General features: G+C 37.7%; 1 protein-coding gene across 1 annotated transcript in view; it reads left to right on the forward strand.

Annotated features, from left to right (window-relative positions):
- RP1 (RP1 axonemal microtubule associated) overlaps positions 1-16,526 on the forward strand; it is a 170,175-nt gene that overhangs the window by 55,546 nt on the left and 98,103 nt on the right. The window contains exons 23-24 of the mRNA XM_033070858.1: positions 762-925; positions 9,861-10,086. Coding sequence (XP_032926749.1) covers positions 762-925; positions 9,861-10,086 — 390 coding nt within the window. The remainder of the gene's footprint in view (positions 1-761; positions 926-9,860; positions 10,087-16,526) is intronic.

Raw genomic sequence — 16,526 nt, forward strand, 5'->3', positions numbered from 1 at the left:
TATTTCGTTTGTTGTTTTCCATGAACAGAATGAATTTAAGTCGCTATGTGGAACTTGTTTCACACAGACAAAAGCTGCAATCAATGAGGGGTGGAGAAATGTGCAATCCTACCTTTTCAGATGTAGACATGCATTTTCAATTATGAATTGTTCTTTTTTAAAAGTAAGATTTATGTTAAGCTGCTTTTGAATATTTAAATAATGTATACATTGTATGGGAGCATCGATGACATTTTAGTGTCAGGGAGCTGATGATTTTCTAATGAGTCCTAATCTAGTTCACAATTTTCTACAAAATCTTTTTTTTTCATGATGATTTCAATATCATGCTCCCATCCAGGCAAATGGAACTCTGTTAATGTATCACATCAACCTAAAATGAGAGGAAATGGTACTTAATCAGGATGCTTTTACATTGTTCCTGTTTCTTGGTTATACTGTTGTGATAATCCAAATTCTGAATGGTGATTTGCCTCTGTGTTGACCCTTGGGGTTACCACTAGAAATCTCACTTATCTCTGTGGTCGTATTTCTGGCAGTGTAAACCTGCTTGGTCTTTGATCCATAACTTGCTTAAGATGAGTTTGAATGATGTAGTATTTGGCCAATCCTCTGTTGCCTCTCCCAACACCCTTACCTTTTAGGTCCACTATAGTCAGAGTTCTTGGGTGAAACTGTACTTTCATTTATATCTTTCAAGTAAACTGCTTTGTATAAGTACCATTTTTTAAAGTATTTTAATTTTTTTTTTTACTTTACAGAAGGAGACTGGAAGATAACTGTAATCACTGGGGATTTTGAAACAACTGGCACAACAGCAACAGTATTGCTTTACGCTTATGGAGAAAACAAAGCTTCTGGTCCTATTATTTTGGGATCTGGGAAAGAGCAACTGTTTAATCCCAACAGCAAAGATACATTTAAGGTATAGTATTGCTGTTATATAAACACTGGAGAATTCAAAACATATGAAAAGTAGCTTTTCTCAAAAATAGATATTAGAAGTAATAAAAAAGACTCAAAGAAACATGTAAGGTTGATTAAGTATTTCTGAGGGAGTGGCTGACTTTTACAACCATGAGTTTTGAATGAGGAAATGTGTTCACCACTGCATGGGGCAGATGTGTCTCTCAGAATCTGCTTTGTACTTGCATCTTCTTGATGTGCTAGTTTACACTAGATGTTCGTTTGAAGAAGTAAAAAGAATTTTCTTTGATTTATGTATTAGATAGTCTTGGTCACGGTTTGTGTTGCATATCCATCTTCAGAAGGGATCACTGTAAATTCTTCCACAAACTTCCTCAGACTTCCACTGAAGCACACTTTTGTGTGAACTTTTTCTTGGAGAAAGTAAGAAGGAAAAGGGGGGTGGTGTGGCTAGAAACTATGGGTAAATCACACAGATTAAGTTAACTCATGTGATTTAAACTAGTGTTTTCCTGTTTCTCCAAGCAAATGGAGACATTTCTCTCTACTGACAAAAAAGTCTTTGAGATGTGCTTCAGAAACATGACATTTCTCAAGACTCCTGCAAAATCCTGCTGTTCCAGCCATTTTCTCTAGTTCATGCAGTTCCTCGGTCAGGACTGCTCCTCTTGCAGTAATCTGTGATCTGTCATTTAGGTTAAATAATTTATGCCTGATGAACAGATGATGGGGAATGGGGAATCAGTGACAGATGGGATGGATAGTATCTTTTGATACCTAAATCAGCCAGACAAAAAGTTTCTAGTAGAATTTTTTAAAAAAGAAGTGTTAACTGATGTAGGGTACTGGAAGGGATCAGTGTAACACAGTGGAAACAAATAAAAAACAGCCATGCCTTAAAAAAACAATCAAAATACCATATAGTTTCAAAATCTCTATAGTCACACATGCAACCATAAGAAATCACAGAGAAATGGCCCACAAAAAGAGAATGAGACTAAGCTGTTCCAGATTGTCTTAATAAAAATCAAGAATAGTAGTCTGATAGAAAGCACGGTTAACTGTGTAGCAACTTGAATACCTAAAAGTACACCATGAATATTCAGTAAAGTTAAAAATAATTAAAAAATAAAGTTAATAAAATTTGATTAAATCAGCTGGTGCTTCTTTGAAACCTCCTGAGATTTCATTCTAGAAATTAATTTTATTGTTGCTTCTATTGCTTTATATAGCAAGTAGCTTCATTAACCTTGACTATCTCTGATTAAGATTTGTGTAAATGAAATAAAAAATTTGCCAGAGTCCATTGTAATGCAGGTGTAATGTAACAAGGCTATTACCCATGGAGATTTCCATATGATGGCAGTACATGAAATTCATCAAAGGTAATTTACAATTGTGTTATGGGGAGCGTTTTTTCTGACTGGAGTCCTGGGTTCTAGGTTTCCACAAGACAGTAATACGTACTTTGCACAACATTTGCTTATGTGTTTTAGCAGTTTTTCCTACCAGATGGATATACCAAAGATAAACAATATGGGAACAGGAGAAAAACAGAATTTAAATCTGATGGATTTCCTTTTCTGCTCTGAATTGTTCCTGTGTGTTCAAAGAAACTACTTCTGGGCTGTCGTTTTCTGCTTCTGTTACTATTCAGGCATAGTTTTTAGGGCATAATTTTTCTGTTGAGAGTAATTCCTTCTCCAGTAGAGGAATATCAATCTACCATAAGTTACAGCTTTCATCACAACTCTTATCTGTTTCCTGCATCTTCCTCTGGTGTCATCACAGTCCCTGAGTATTTCTCAGTATTTCAAAAATACTGATTTTGGCAGAATGATGGGTTGCTCAAGACACTGGAGCTTTAATTATATTGTAAATTATATTCTCTAGAGCCCTGTGTTCTGCATCATGATTCTTTGAAACATACTGAATTATCTCTTTTGACTGTACACACTGTTTGATAAAGAAATTCTTTTTAAAAGTATTCTTTTAATGTTTGGTCATGCCAAATATTCCGTTCTGTATCAAAGAGAACTAAGCATAAGACTGTAAGCCTATTATGTTCTGTAAAAGCCAGCTGCAATCTCTCTATTTTTATTACTTTCATACATAATAATTCCATACCTTTGGGTACAAGTTCTGCTGTTCTAGTAATAATGAAGTCAGTAGAAACACTGACTGGTTCAGTAGGTCTTCTTTCAAAATACTGCTTGCCTTAGTGACAGTGGCAGGACCTAGCATTTCCCTAACAAGACTTTTCCCATTATTTGCTTGTGAATTTGCTTCATTATCAGCCCTTCAATCTCTTTAGGACAGTGTTGGTCTTACGAATCTCAACACATAGTCAATATTTTTAAAAATAACACAATATTGAACTACTAGAAGTGCTGGAATTTTTCCTAAGAAGTCTTCAAAATCTTCAGTTTAACCTTAGGTTATATTTTGTGGTTGTTGGCTGTCTTTGTAAGGATGGTAGCTGTTCCATGTTTCCAAGTACAGAACATGAAGTATGCATGGTATTTTAGGATCATTGGAAACTGAAATCCATCCCTGGTGTGAATTTTGCTGCATGAGCTCATTATTCTAACTTTTAAAGTTGGTACCACATCAATTTACATGATTTAGAGTTTCTTCATCTGCATAAACAGATGTGGTCTAGGGCAGATACAGAAAGTAATTCAGGGAAATGAAAAGCAGGGCTCCTATAATACTTGAAGAGATATTTAATGCCATAAAAATTAATAAATAGTGCTCTATAATGAGACTGTTAAAGTGTTAAATACAGCCATTTTCCTTCCACTTCCTCTTTACTTTGTTTGTTAAGAGTTGTATTCATCAGGTGCACATTCATGATGTACTGCATCTCAGGAATGTGATACGCTTAGAACTTGATCTGTTGTTTTTCATTTTGGTTTCCTCCTGTTTAAATAAAATTATCAGTCATTTTTAATAACCCATACATGAATAATTAAAACTCCTTTCTTTAGAATCAGCCCTACAGACTCTGTTGTGTTTCACTGTGAGTCTTTCATTCCTGTATTCTGGATCTATAGTCATTCTTTCAGCAGTCGAAGCTGAGATCTCCAAAATAAAATGAGAAGCAGTGAGAAGAAAACTAAATTTTGTAAAAATAGCCTGAAATAAATCCATTTTCATGCTTTTGCTCATGATGTTCAAATAAAAGAGGCTGAAATGAGCTCAGTTAGAATCCTTCCAGAGAGGGAAGATTGCAAAAGTGAACATAAGCACTAATGTAACTATCCACAATCTTAACCATGGGACTGACAGTGCCTAAAAGCTGGACATTGCTTGTGTCTTGCTATTTTCCACCTGTCCTTGTTTTCCATAATCACCATTTAGGTCCAGATCTGCTTAAGGCAGCATAAAGCAGTCATACTCATGAGTGCTACTCCACTTGAAACTGTCACTGTCTGTGCATATAACAAGAGGAACCTTGTCCCTTACTGAGATAAAAGGAAGTATGTAAAATGATCTTCATCAGTTACAGGCTGTGCATTAAACAAAATTTAGCTTGTTCCAAGAAGCAACACAGGATTGTAAAGAGCTCACAAAAACTCTTGGAGAAAAACACAGCTCATCTCATCTTCAAGAGATGGGAGTGGGGAATGTGGTGTTACTTGTTCAGTAATTAGGCAGTATGTACTATATATATGTGTGTGTATATATATATATATATATGTATCTTTGTACTTGCTGTTGGCATAATTTGATTAACCCCACAGGAAAAGAAAAGTTCTTCCACAGCTTGAGCACGTGGGAAACGAAAATGTTTTAACAGTCCCTGTGCAATGAGCAGTACTTGTTTACCCAATATATTTTTGTGACTAAAGGAAGTATGAAGTAGGAAAAAAAAAAATGTTAATCTTTGTGTGGCCTTTAATCCTAGTCCTTACACTATGGCCATCCTTTTTCATGACACTGTTATATTTGTATATGAGCACCTGTGACATACTCTAAGTCTTGAGTTAGTGTGTAACTGTGCCAAACTGTTTTGGGCACGATTAGACAAATTGGCTGAATTCAGACATCTAGAAAAAACAAACAGCATGGGTGGGCCCTGGGTACTGCACTGATATAATTTTTATTGTATTTTTGGCAACAGTTATTAGCTGCATGTTCATAATTTGAAAACATCATCTACTTCCAAAGATTTCTCTGTTATATGCTGATGCTGTAGAAGTTAAACTAATGCAGTCAATGATTTTCCTTTCTTTTGGGAATCCAGCTACTGCACATGATTCTCTGAAATTCTGTAAATGAAATAGCCTCACATGAAATTAATAACTGTCTGTTAAGCATATTCTCTGGTGAGTGTGTTAGACATTAGGATTTTGGTGCAGTTGCCTCTGAAGTGTTGGTTTATCCAAATGATTTTCATGCTAGCCTGAGTTTATCTCAAAGAGATTGCAGGATACTTTCTGCACAACAGGAATGCAGTGATATGATTTCACTTATTCTAGCATATAAAAAAGAAATGGAGTCATTACATGTATTCTTCCCATTCTTTTATTGAAGTATCTTTCCACTGAACCTTTTCTTGTTCAGACAAGGAACTTCACTTTTCACTTAGTTAAATATCTTAAGTACATAAAGATAGGTCATACCAGCTCCACTCAAAATATCACAGGTATGCTAGGGACCAAAAAGTGTATTTGCATAGCTCATTTAGAAATGGAATTAAAATTTAGTCCTTGTATCCTCTTTAGGAAGAACTTCTTTCTAATAAGCCTGGATTTCAATTTATACTTAGTGACAAATTGTAAAATATGAGCTTTGTTAAGCTTCAATTTCAAAAAGTAAGACCAAGTTGTCTAACACATGTTTTAATGAAAATGTTCCCATTGCCTATAAATGGTAGCAACGAGCAAAGCTTGCAGGTGTATTGTTTAGCAGGTCAGTCTAGTTAAACTGCTTACAAACGTTTAGAATACGACTATATCAAAGATGCTGTGTGTGAAAACATGGCCCTTTTGAAAGTGGTGGACAGTTTTTTCAATAATTTGTACTGGTACCATGAACTATGTTGATATTGTTGCCTACAACAGTGAAGAAAAATGCTACAAAGGCAATAGAATTTACCACTCTCACTGTAGTCACAACGGTATTTTTAAGCTGGCAGTCTGTCACATAAGCAAGGTCTGTATGAGGCCCATCCTCTAACAAATTGGTTAATGCATCAGAAGGAGTTTCACAATCAACCAACAAGTTAACTGTACATGATGGTAGAAGATTTGCAAAATCTTTTTCTGGGAAGAGATTGGCATTGGTAGAAGATTTCTTTAACAAGGCATCCCTAAGACGATCACCATACCTGAGGTTTGTGGTGTCTAGATCCTTTTACCTCAATCTGTGTTTCCAAACCCTTTTTTGTCACCTCTGCAGTTTAGGTGGGTGATGTAAGCCACCCCATAATAGGTGGCTGATATAAGCCACATTATAATAATGGAATTTGAATTTCCCTCCATGTCCAAACTCTATTACATCATTAAAATTCATAATTGTTGGTATCTCAATTTAATTTTACAGAAGTAGCAACTAACCCAAAATGAACAGGACAATTTAGAAAAAAATGTGTCATTTCCGATTGGTGTGTTTTTCTGAGGATATCAAAATTTATGATTAGAGTTTTGCAATGTCCCTGTAAGAGACATGTAAATGTTGTCCTTTTTGTATAGTTGAGAAAGTGGAGACAAAAGGGCTTGTGAATTTTGTAATGTTTCTTAGGAAGCCTAAAGCAGATCCAGGAATAGAATCCAGCTGCCTGATTTTCAGAGCAATGCTTTAGTCCTGGAACTCATCCTTTCCTCTTTGGACATTTATTGCAGGCCTATCAGAATGGCTGTTTCCATACAAAAAGGAATGATACTTTTGCAGCTTTAGTGCTGGAACAGCTAGACTAAGTTTTTTAAGCACATTGTTTACAAGGCCGACAAAGTCAACTTTGTTTTAAAACTTTTTACAGAACTTTCTGGCTGTGAAAGTAGATTTCTAAATGCCAGGTTGTGTTCAAGTCATGCAGAAGTTCAAGGCAATTTATTCAGCACAGGAAAGGAAGAAGCAACCTCAAGACACTGTTTATGTTGTCAAAAGAATATCGTTAGCTCTACTGCGTTATGAGAATATTTTCCTCTGCATTTCACTGCAAGAACAAATTTTGACATACATTTGACGGGATTCCAATTGACAAAAAATAATGTGTTAGCAAGTCAATACCACTGAGAGACCAATGTGATATCTGATCTGACATCAAGATTAATTGTTCCAAGCCCCAAATATGCAACTGGTACTGAAAATAAATTTCTAATTGTATGGTGCATCTTTAGAACATAATATACAATTGATTTCCCCTCTGCCATTGCCTAATATCTACCTAAGAACAAACACAACTTTTTTGCCCCCAAGGTAACTAATAAACAGTTATTCAGAAAAGGAATATTATGCAAAAATATTTAGCATATTACCAAGCATAGTATCAAATGGGCAGTGTTTTGTGTTTTGAATTATTTTTGAGGCTTTTCAGAATCAGAAATATGCCATTACCTGTAAGTCCAGTATAGTTTACCATACCAAAAATCTCCTAATTTGTAAGTCAAGTAGATAAGGATGCTTTATACTGTTTCTCCTTTAACTGAAAGCAAGCAAATATATTTGACTTGAAACTTTGGACAAATTCTCCTTTAGCACGTGGTCATAACTTTTTTAATTTGGTTATATCATAACTGCTTTTAGAGAGCAAATGTTAGGGAGGGATAGGAAGCATAGAAAAACACAAGGACATACATGTTTAGAGATGCTAAACAGGACTTCCACAAATCTAGTTGAACTAGTTGTAACTAGATGCATCTCCTGGAGAAACCTAATGGTCTGGACAGAGTTTTCTGTTCTCTACTGCTTTTTCTTGAAATTTTATTTGATTAGGTTTGATGGATTGCTCTGTTGCTTACCCAGTAACAGGAAGTCCCTGCATGCTGATATGGTGATGAATGAGCTTCATCACTTCCTTTTTCAAATTCCTTCTTTTTTTTCTATTTTTGTAATTTTTTTTTTTGTCAACTCTCCTACGTGTGCTTATTTCTGTGATATTTTCTCCAGTTGTACCGGTGATCTGCCAAATATCATCTACTGTACAGCTGGCAGGTCAAGGGGGGTGATTCTGCTCCTCTATTCTGCTCTTGTGGAATCCCACCTGGAGTGCTGCACCCAGCTCTAGGGCCTCCAGCACAAGAAGGAAATGGATCTGCTGGAGCACAGCAGGAGGAGAAAGACCAGGAGATATTCATGGTCTTTGTAGGGGAATTCACCTGGGAACATATCTCCCATCTGAAAAAAAAAATCCACTTTAGCATAATATGATAAATCAATATAATTTAAAAAGTTTTCCCTTAACTTTTGAGCCAACTCATATGTATATACACACACACACACACACACATATATATATATGTACAAAGTTAGGTGGTCCTGACCAAGAATCATGGCAATGATTATTGTATGCAATAATCTGTGATGGCTGTGATGCTTCTTTTTCAACAGGGGTTAGGCCAGAATTTAATCATGGACATAAGGTCACAAGGTCTCATTGTTTTAGCTACTAAATTGCCCTGTAAAGTTTCTGCACCACAAATAGTAGCCAGTGCCTACATCTCAGGAGAGCACTACTTTTGCTGTGCACCAACATCATACTCTACTCAGTTTGCAATAAAGGTTGAGAGTCCCAATATAATTTTATATTTATTTTCTAGGTAACCTTAGCAGTCCCTTGCCCACTGCAGAGGTCTCTGTTTTGCAGCTGGGTGACATTTATTAGGGCAACTTAGCCTATGTCCTGGCAACATTTGTGGGTAGTTTCCAAGTGCTTTTTTATCTGTTGTTGTAATTCTGCTGTATTAGCAGCATATCTTTGAGGTACATGGTTTTATTGCATTAATGCTATAATTGTAACTTCAGTTGGCACATCTTACTTTAACGTACTGTTTTAATATAGCAAAACATACTACAGTGGTCATAAGTGGGACTTTATTCAGACTTTTTACTACTAGCATACATGTCATGCTCTCACCCTGTGAGACTGAGTTGTGCCAGGCTTGCCTCAGAGATGTTTGTTTCCTTTTTGTTTTGATGTGAAATAGTACAAAATTGCTATAATAGTAAAGAAAATGACTATGTTTTATTCTTTTTTACTTCCCAATTACCATGACCTTTCAAACACAACACTGATAAAAAAAGTTTCAAAAAAATAAAAGGTTGAAAGTGGTTAACCTTGCTTTTGTGCTTAGATTCCTGCCATCAGAATTGCCCAAAATACTTCTGCAACCCAAAAGATAGTGGCTCTTATTTCAAGGCTGTGGTATTCAATGTGACATAGTCAAGTTTTATTGTTTAAATTTGCTGCACAGTTGCATCAGCACTCACAGAAACAGTGAACCCTGACACCGGTGCACATAAAAACAGGAGTCAAAGAGAAAAGCAGCAGACTGATAAGTGGTAGGAATAGTTAATAGGGCTCTGCTGATAGTAAATCTATGGACTTGTATGATTCTGTGTAGCAATGACTGAAATTTTTTCTACTTGTTAAAGTATTTGTCTAGAAATAGAGATTTACATTATAACACTAGAAAATTGATTTGGTGAAGAGGTCTGGATTCTCTGAGTCCTTTACTCATTTTAAATAATGTGGTACTAAAGTCAATAAAATTACACTTGCAGGCAACTCCATATGTTTTTACTGTGTGTCTCTGGGACTCATTGTATATTAAGGTTTAGTTTTCCAACAAAGCTCATTACTCTTGACTGTGTTAGCTGCACATTTAGCTTGCATGCCCAGTATAAGGAGGATGGCTAAAGACAACAGTGTAATTTTTTACTTAAATCTGGATTTTAAAAATTTTATTATTTTTTTTAAATTGCAGATTAATCTCAGAGATCTTGGGCAGCTTTATAAAATCCGTATTGGCCATGACAACACTGGAAATGATCCCAGCTGGTACCTGGAAGAAGTCAGACTTGAAAGAGAAGTCCCTCTTTCTTATGAAGAGATTTGTCTCCCCATAGAGAGCTGGCTCTCTGAAGACAAGGATGAAGGTGATACGTGGAGAGAAGTGGCAATAAGAAACCCTGCAGGGGAGCTTTTGCCCTGTACGTGCTCGGTATTTTAGATCATATGTTCACTAACCATATCCTGTGAGTATCTGACAGTTTTTCATGTTTCCTCCAGGGCAGCCCGCCCAAAAGCCAGTGTAACCATGAAGTACCTTCTGGTACTTTCTAGCTCCAGGAGAGGGAAGTGATCTCTTAACCCCACTCCTTTCCTTCCCAAAATCAGAATAATAGCTGTTGGCCATGGTGTCTTACCTTATTAAGAGAAAGACATTGGACAGGAAATCAAGGTATGTAATGTCATGTGATATCCAGTTCCTTTTAGCAAGTTTGAGATCATCCTTTTTTGTCCTGCATAAAACATACTTTACAAGAAATCCATGATCCAAATCATCACACATGTGCTTTTCAAATCAGGCTTGAGTAACAGCCATTAACATGGAAATTGTTAGCTGCAGGGTGACACTTTGAACTTCAAAGTTTATGACAACTTTGATGCACTTTGTCTTCTTCAAGTGAAGTGGGAAATAACCCATCATATAAGGTTTTATTTAAAAAGTCCTGGGCCTTCACAAAGAAATGGGGATTCAGTACAATCACTATGTGTGATTTTTTCAAATAGATTCTCTTAGCAGTAATAGAATGACAAAAATGCAGCTCATGACCACTAATGTCTGACAGTGATAGGCCATGTATGGATAGGTGCTATCATTTAACAAATTGGATTCAAACTGATGCAGTGAATTTTGTTGTCTCTGAGATTCACCACAAACAAAAGATCATCATGCATTTAGTGACAAACAAATAATTTCCAAAGAAAATATTACAGAAGAGAAAACCTTTCAGTCAAAAGAATATAATTCTCTGAAAAAATTGTTAAGACTGTGATATGTGAATCTTTTATTGCAGAGGCCAGAAGATGCTGAAAAACATGTATGAACAAGCTCACATTTCTTTGCTATTTTTTTTTCCAGAATATTTATTAACTTCAGTGAGAGATTTCAAAAATTGGGACTGATCAGGATAAATCAAGTTTTATGATAATTGACATGTACCACAGTACCATATGCCACTCACAGTGACATATATATCATTAACTGGTGCAATAGAAAAACAGTGCAAAAGCCAATTAAGTTGTACAAACAATCAATTTGACATCAATAATTCAAATCTACATTATGCAGTATGAAAACCCATTCGTAGAAAAGTACTAATATTCTGGTCAGTGCACTCTATTTATATATTTGTATATGAGAAATCAAGTCAGTTCTATCAAATGCTGAAAATATCTTTAAAATGACACATTTATTTAGTCTTTAATCATTGTATTACTATATATTTCCTTATATTTGAAGGAACATTATTAAAATATATGTTTCAAGTATGTAAGAAAAGATACATTTCCAAAAGAACTTGGAAATTTCTCAAAAACTTAAGTTTTACTAATTAGTTATTGATTTTAGGAACATTTAAATTGAACATCAATACAAACTCAGCAAGGACTCCAAAGGATTTCCTATTTATTTTCTCAAGAACAAGCAAATGAAACACTATCCATTTTCATTTCCCATTTGAAAGCTAATTACTTACAAGTACTGAGCAAACCACATCAAGTCACTTTCTCCAGCAGAAGAAACTACATGCTGGTAATTACTTAATGGGGATTGGATATGATTTAGGAGTTTGTATTCTGTACTTTCAATTTAATCTCTTGTCTTCTGGTGATACTAGGTTTGCTTAAGTATAAAAGTCATGTGCTGGAAACTTTAAACAAAGTGAACAAATGTAAACTAAGCACATCGGTCTCGTAGTTGCTGTTCTTAAATACTTACCTCATTTCTCAGCTTCCCTCTTAGAAGAAATGGTGATTTTTCCTTATTCCTTTTTTCCCTTTCCCCAGCTGAATTTTTTTACACAACCAATATGGACCCAAAACCTTGGAACTGTTTTTTTGACTCCTTGGCTTCTTGGCTTTCTTTTCTTTTCTAGCATCTCATCTTAAGATCTGATTTTTTTTCCCTGAATCTTACCTTCCTCTCTGAACTTGCTTCTTTTCCATTCAAATTTCTCACCTTGGTAACTCCTCTTAGTTTTTCTGTCTGTCCCTCAGCTACCTCAAAAAACTGACAGTAATCTGGTCTCCTATTTCAAGCACTGATTTCAGTTCTTTCTCAATCTCTCCATCACACCAGTCTCAGTTTCCTTTCCTTTCCTTTCCTTTCCTTTCCTTTCCTTTCCTTTCCTTTCCTTTCCTTTCCTTTCCTTTCCTTTCCTTTCCTTTCCTTTCCTTTCCTTTCCTTTCCTTTCCTTTCCTTTCCTTTCCTTTCCTTTCCTTTCCTTTCCTTTCCTTTCCTTTCCTTTCCTTTCCTTTCCTTTCCTTTCCTTTCCTTTCCTTTCCTTTCCTTTCCTTTCCTTTCCTTTCCTTTCCTTTCCTTTCCTTTCCTTTCCTTTCCTTTCCTTTCCTTTCCTTTCCTTTCCTTTCCTTTCCTTTCCTTTCCTTTCCTTTCCTTTCCTTTCCTTTCCTTTCCTTTCCTTTCCTTTCCTTTCCTTTCCTTTCCTTTCCTTTCCTTTCCTTTCCTTTCCTTTCCTTTCCTTTCCTTTCCTTTCCTTTCCTTTCCTTTCCTTTCCTTTCCTTTCCTTTCCTTTCCTTTCCTTTCCTTTCCTTTCCTTTCCTTTCCTTTCCTTTCCTTTCCTTTCCTTTCCTTTCCTTTCCTTTCCTTTCCTTTCCTTTCCTTTCCTTTCCTTTCCTTTCCTTTCCTTTCCTTTCCTTTCCTTTCCTTTCCTTTCCTTTCCTTTCCTTTCCTTTCCTTTCCTTTCCTTTCCTTTCCTTTCCTTTCCTTTCCTTTCCTTTCCTTTCCTTTCCTTTCCTTTCCTTTCCTTTCCTTTCCTTTCCTTTCCTTTCCTTTCCTTTCCTTTCCTTTCCTTTCCTTTCCTTTCCTTTCCTTTCCTTTCAACTCAGGTTTCTTGTCCCTCCAATGCATGTTTGCCTTTGTTTTCCCTTTTCTTATTTCTTCCACACTGTCAAGGTTTCTGGGCCCATGGCTCCTTTTTCTCGTCCTATTACATCTTGTCTTTTGCTTTTCCAGCCCTGGAGATCTAAAAAAACGTCACCTGACCTGTCTTTGAAGTTGTCCCTGAATTCAGCATCTTCTTGAAATGGATGATCCCTGGAGGTTTCCTCCAACCTGTTTTGTTTTTTTTTTTTCCTGTGTGATTCTTCTATACAATCTGTGTTTCTAAGTGATTGGTATTGGAAATTAATAATCATACCCTGAGCTGGGTAAAATCACTCAATGCAAATAAGATAGAAACTTTGAATGCTTTTGACTTAGCAGTATTAGGGCAATCAGACCAGATGTGACAGCTCAGTGAGGTTGCCACAGCTGCGTGGCCCCAGGTCCGAGCAGCAGCAAAGCTCAGCGTGTTCCAGTCAGCATCCACAGAGAGTACAGGTGTGTACTACATGCACATCAAGGCCAGCTGCACACCCAGACACACAGAGCAGCTGCACAAACACAGCACCAGCAGCCCTCCCCCACCTCTGGCTGAGCAGGACTGTGGGACTGTGTATGAGTACAGATGTGTGCAAGGTAGATCCAACAGCTGGGCACGCACTCTTGGTCTGTTCCACAGTTGTCCCTGGATCCCAGTCTCTCCAGTTGCTGGCAACTGGACATATGAGCCCCTGAGGCTGCAGTCCTTCTCCAGCTTCTGCTCCAGGCCATTTCCCTCATGCCTACCCCAGCAAGTCTCACCCCTAAAGATTTCCATACCCCAGGCTCTCTCTGCCAGCTCAGTGGGAGTGCCAGCTCATGGTCCCTCCAACGTTCAGCTGCTCGTGTGGTCTCGCACTCAGAGACATGGGCTTTTGAGCCCTGGTCCCACTCCACTCACTGACAGTCTCTCCATGTTTTATTCCCTTCAGTCTCTCCAGTTGCTGCCATGCAGGACTCCAAGTCCAGTTGCTGGTACTTAGACTCCCTACCACCCATGCACACACACAGAGAACAGAGGTAATCTATTTTCTAGCACCACTTCCTCCCCAGGTCACCTAGATCCATCTATTTTCCTGCCTTTAGTTCCTCTCCAAAAGGTCTTATAAGTCCTCTGCAATTGCAAAATGTTCCTCTCCTCTGCTCTATATTGCATCTGACCCCCTTGGGCATTACACTTCTTAAGTATGATAGATACTCCAAATTGTCTCATCGTGGTGGGTTTTACGCCCAGACTGAGACTCCTGGGACAGCCCTACGGGAGCTAAGAGAATGCTCCCTTTCTTTCAATCTCTATGGGTTCCCACCTGCCCTTGTGCCCCTGTGATTGTGAAGATGGGCTGTGATGGGCCTGGGAGAAGCCAGAGCAGGGTGTTACCTGGACTGCCCCTGCCTGTGTTCCTTTGTACATGTGCAGACCTTTATCACAGGTCCTACCATGGGTTGTCTTCAGGCTGAACTTTTGTTCTAAAGGGGTACCTGATACAAGAGATATTGAATTTTCTTACTGCTGTGTTTATGTGAACATAAATGTCAAATGAGGATATAAATGGGTAAATGTGTCCTGTTCTTGTTCACATATTCAAAGGAATAACTGTACTGAAATAAAAGACAAATACTGAGACAGGAAAAAATGCCTGATTTAGTATGCTTTTCCACTTGGAGACATGTGCAGGCAAATATAGAAAGGTTAGAAGGTGGCCACTGACTAAAATAGTGCAAAAGATGACCAAAGCAAATAGAAATAACATATTATCTCAACAAAATTTTTATCCCAGTTTTATCACTCAAGAGGCACCAACTACATAAGCAAATAACCAAGCTTTATTGCAAAATTCATTAGCAAGTGTGTTTTATCAAAGCTGATAATTTTCTTGCATGTCATGAAGAATATATATTTTTAGACTACTGCTCCAAATAGCACTAGTGGAGATTAGAGACCATTTAATGGAAACTAGAGTGAGAACTATAATTCTAACAGAAATGTCCTAACCTGATATTGTTTTTGTATTTGTGTCTTCTAAATTAATATATGCACCATTTCTGAGGAAGATAGTCCCTCCTGACTAATATCAGCCATTAAGAATTTGTTCACTTTTAGTCTTAATGCTGCACTAACCTGTATCTTTACCCTTCTGTCATGGAAAAATGCCAAACAACCTTTGTGAAAGCCAGGTAGTAAGCACCAAGTGACAAAAACAGGGATTGAATCTTGCTGTTTGACAGATCAAGCCAAAATGACCATTTCATTCAAATGGGCTTGACCTGTGGAAAAAAGGCAGAACCTGGAGCAATACTGTGCAGTACTGTTCTGGGATCTCGGTATGCCAGCATAAAGGGAGGACTGAATGGAAACAGTTGGACAATTTTAATGTTGTTGTCATTTAACATCTCTCCAGGTTTTATGCTCTTTGGCCAGTTTGTCTGTTTACACTGGCAGCCTGGTGGGAGTGGATTTGCTCAGTGAAGCACTCAGTGCTAAATTCCTACTTAGTTAAGTGTCTGATGCCCTCTTTATGGCAGTCTAGAGGGAAGTTACTTCAGGCTTGTTCTAGTCTGCTCCCACAGACTGACAGGCAGTTTGTGTCAAGATTGTTGTCATGGTGTTCCTGGAATGTATTATCTGGAGTAGTTTCATCCAAAAAGAACCTAGGTCTTTGCTCTAAATCCATGCCATGTTGCACACATGAAAGAAGGAAGTAGAGCCAACCAGGGGATTCAGTGGTGTTGTAAGCAAACCAGCGTTGTTAGGCACAGGAAACTGTGGATCTTCATTTGCTCTTAGCTAGAATTCTCAAATAATGACTATACTTTTGATAGAATTACTTTGAAAAGCATTAACAATGGGACAGCAGTTTGTACCAAGTCAGCAGAAAGAGACTAATGTTTCTGCCCTGAAAAATTTCATTTTCATATTCTCGACAATAAATTCTCCTTTAATTCTATTAGATTTTGGTTTCTTCTCCCAAAACGTATCAAAGTCTTAGCTTAGTCTTTAGTGTGAAGCAACTGGAGGTATTTGTTTATGTTTATATTTTCCTTAGGCAAGTGTCATAAGTCATTGAGTTCTGTTCATTAATTTTTTGAAAGGAATTGATAATTACAGTAATTTCACAATTACAAGCCACACTGACTATAAGCCGCATCGCCGGGTGTTGGCAAACATTTTGTTCTTTGTCCATACACAAACCACACCTAATTATAAGCCACTGTGTCGTTCGCAGCGAGGATCCGTGTGCAACAAATTTGCCAAATAGTAACAGAATCACGGCATGGCGGGGTTTACTGGCTCAGCTCAGGCCATGAGGGCTCGGGGCTGCTGATGGGGCCGGGTGGTCCAGCTCAGCGCTGCCACTTGGCGGGGCCGCTCGGGGCCGGCTCCCGCTGCCGCTGGGCTTGCTCGCCCCAGCCTGGCGCTGCGCCGCGGTGGCAGTAGGGCACGGAGCCTGCCGGCACCCGCGGCGGCAGGTGGGGATGGAGCCTGCT

This window comes from Catharus ustulatus, chromosome 1 (genome assembly GCF_009819885.2).
Source record: "Catharus ustulatus isolate bCatUst1 chromosome 1, bCatUst1.pri.v2, whole genome shotgun sequence".
Lineage (NCBI taxonomy): Eukaryota > Metazoa > Chordata > Aves > Passeriformes > Turdidae > Catharus > Catharus ustulatus.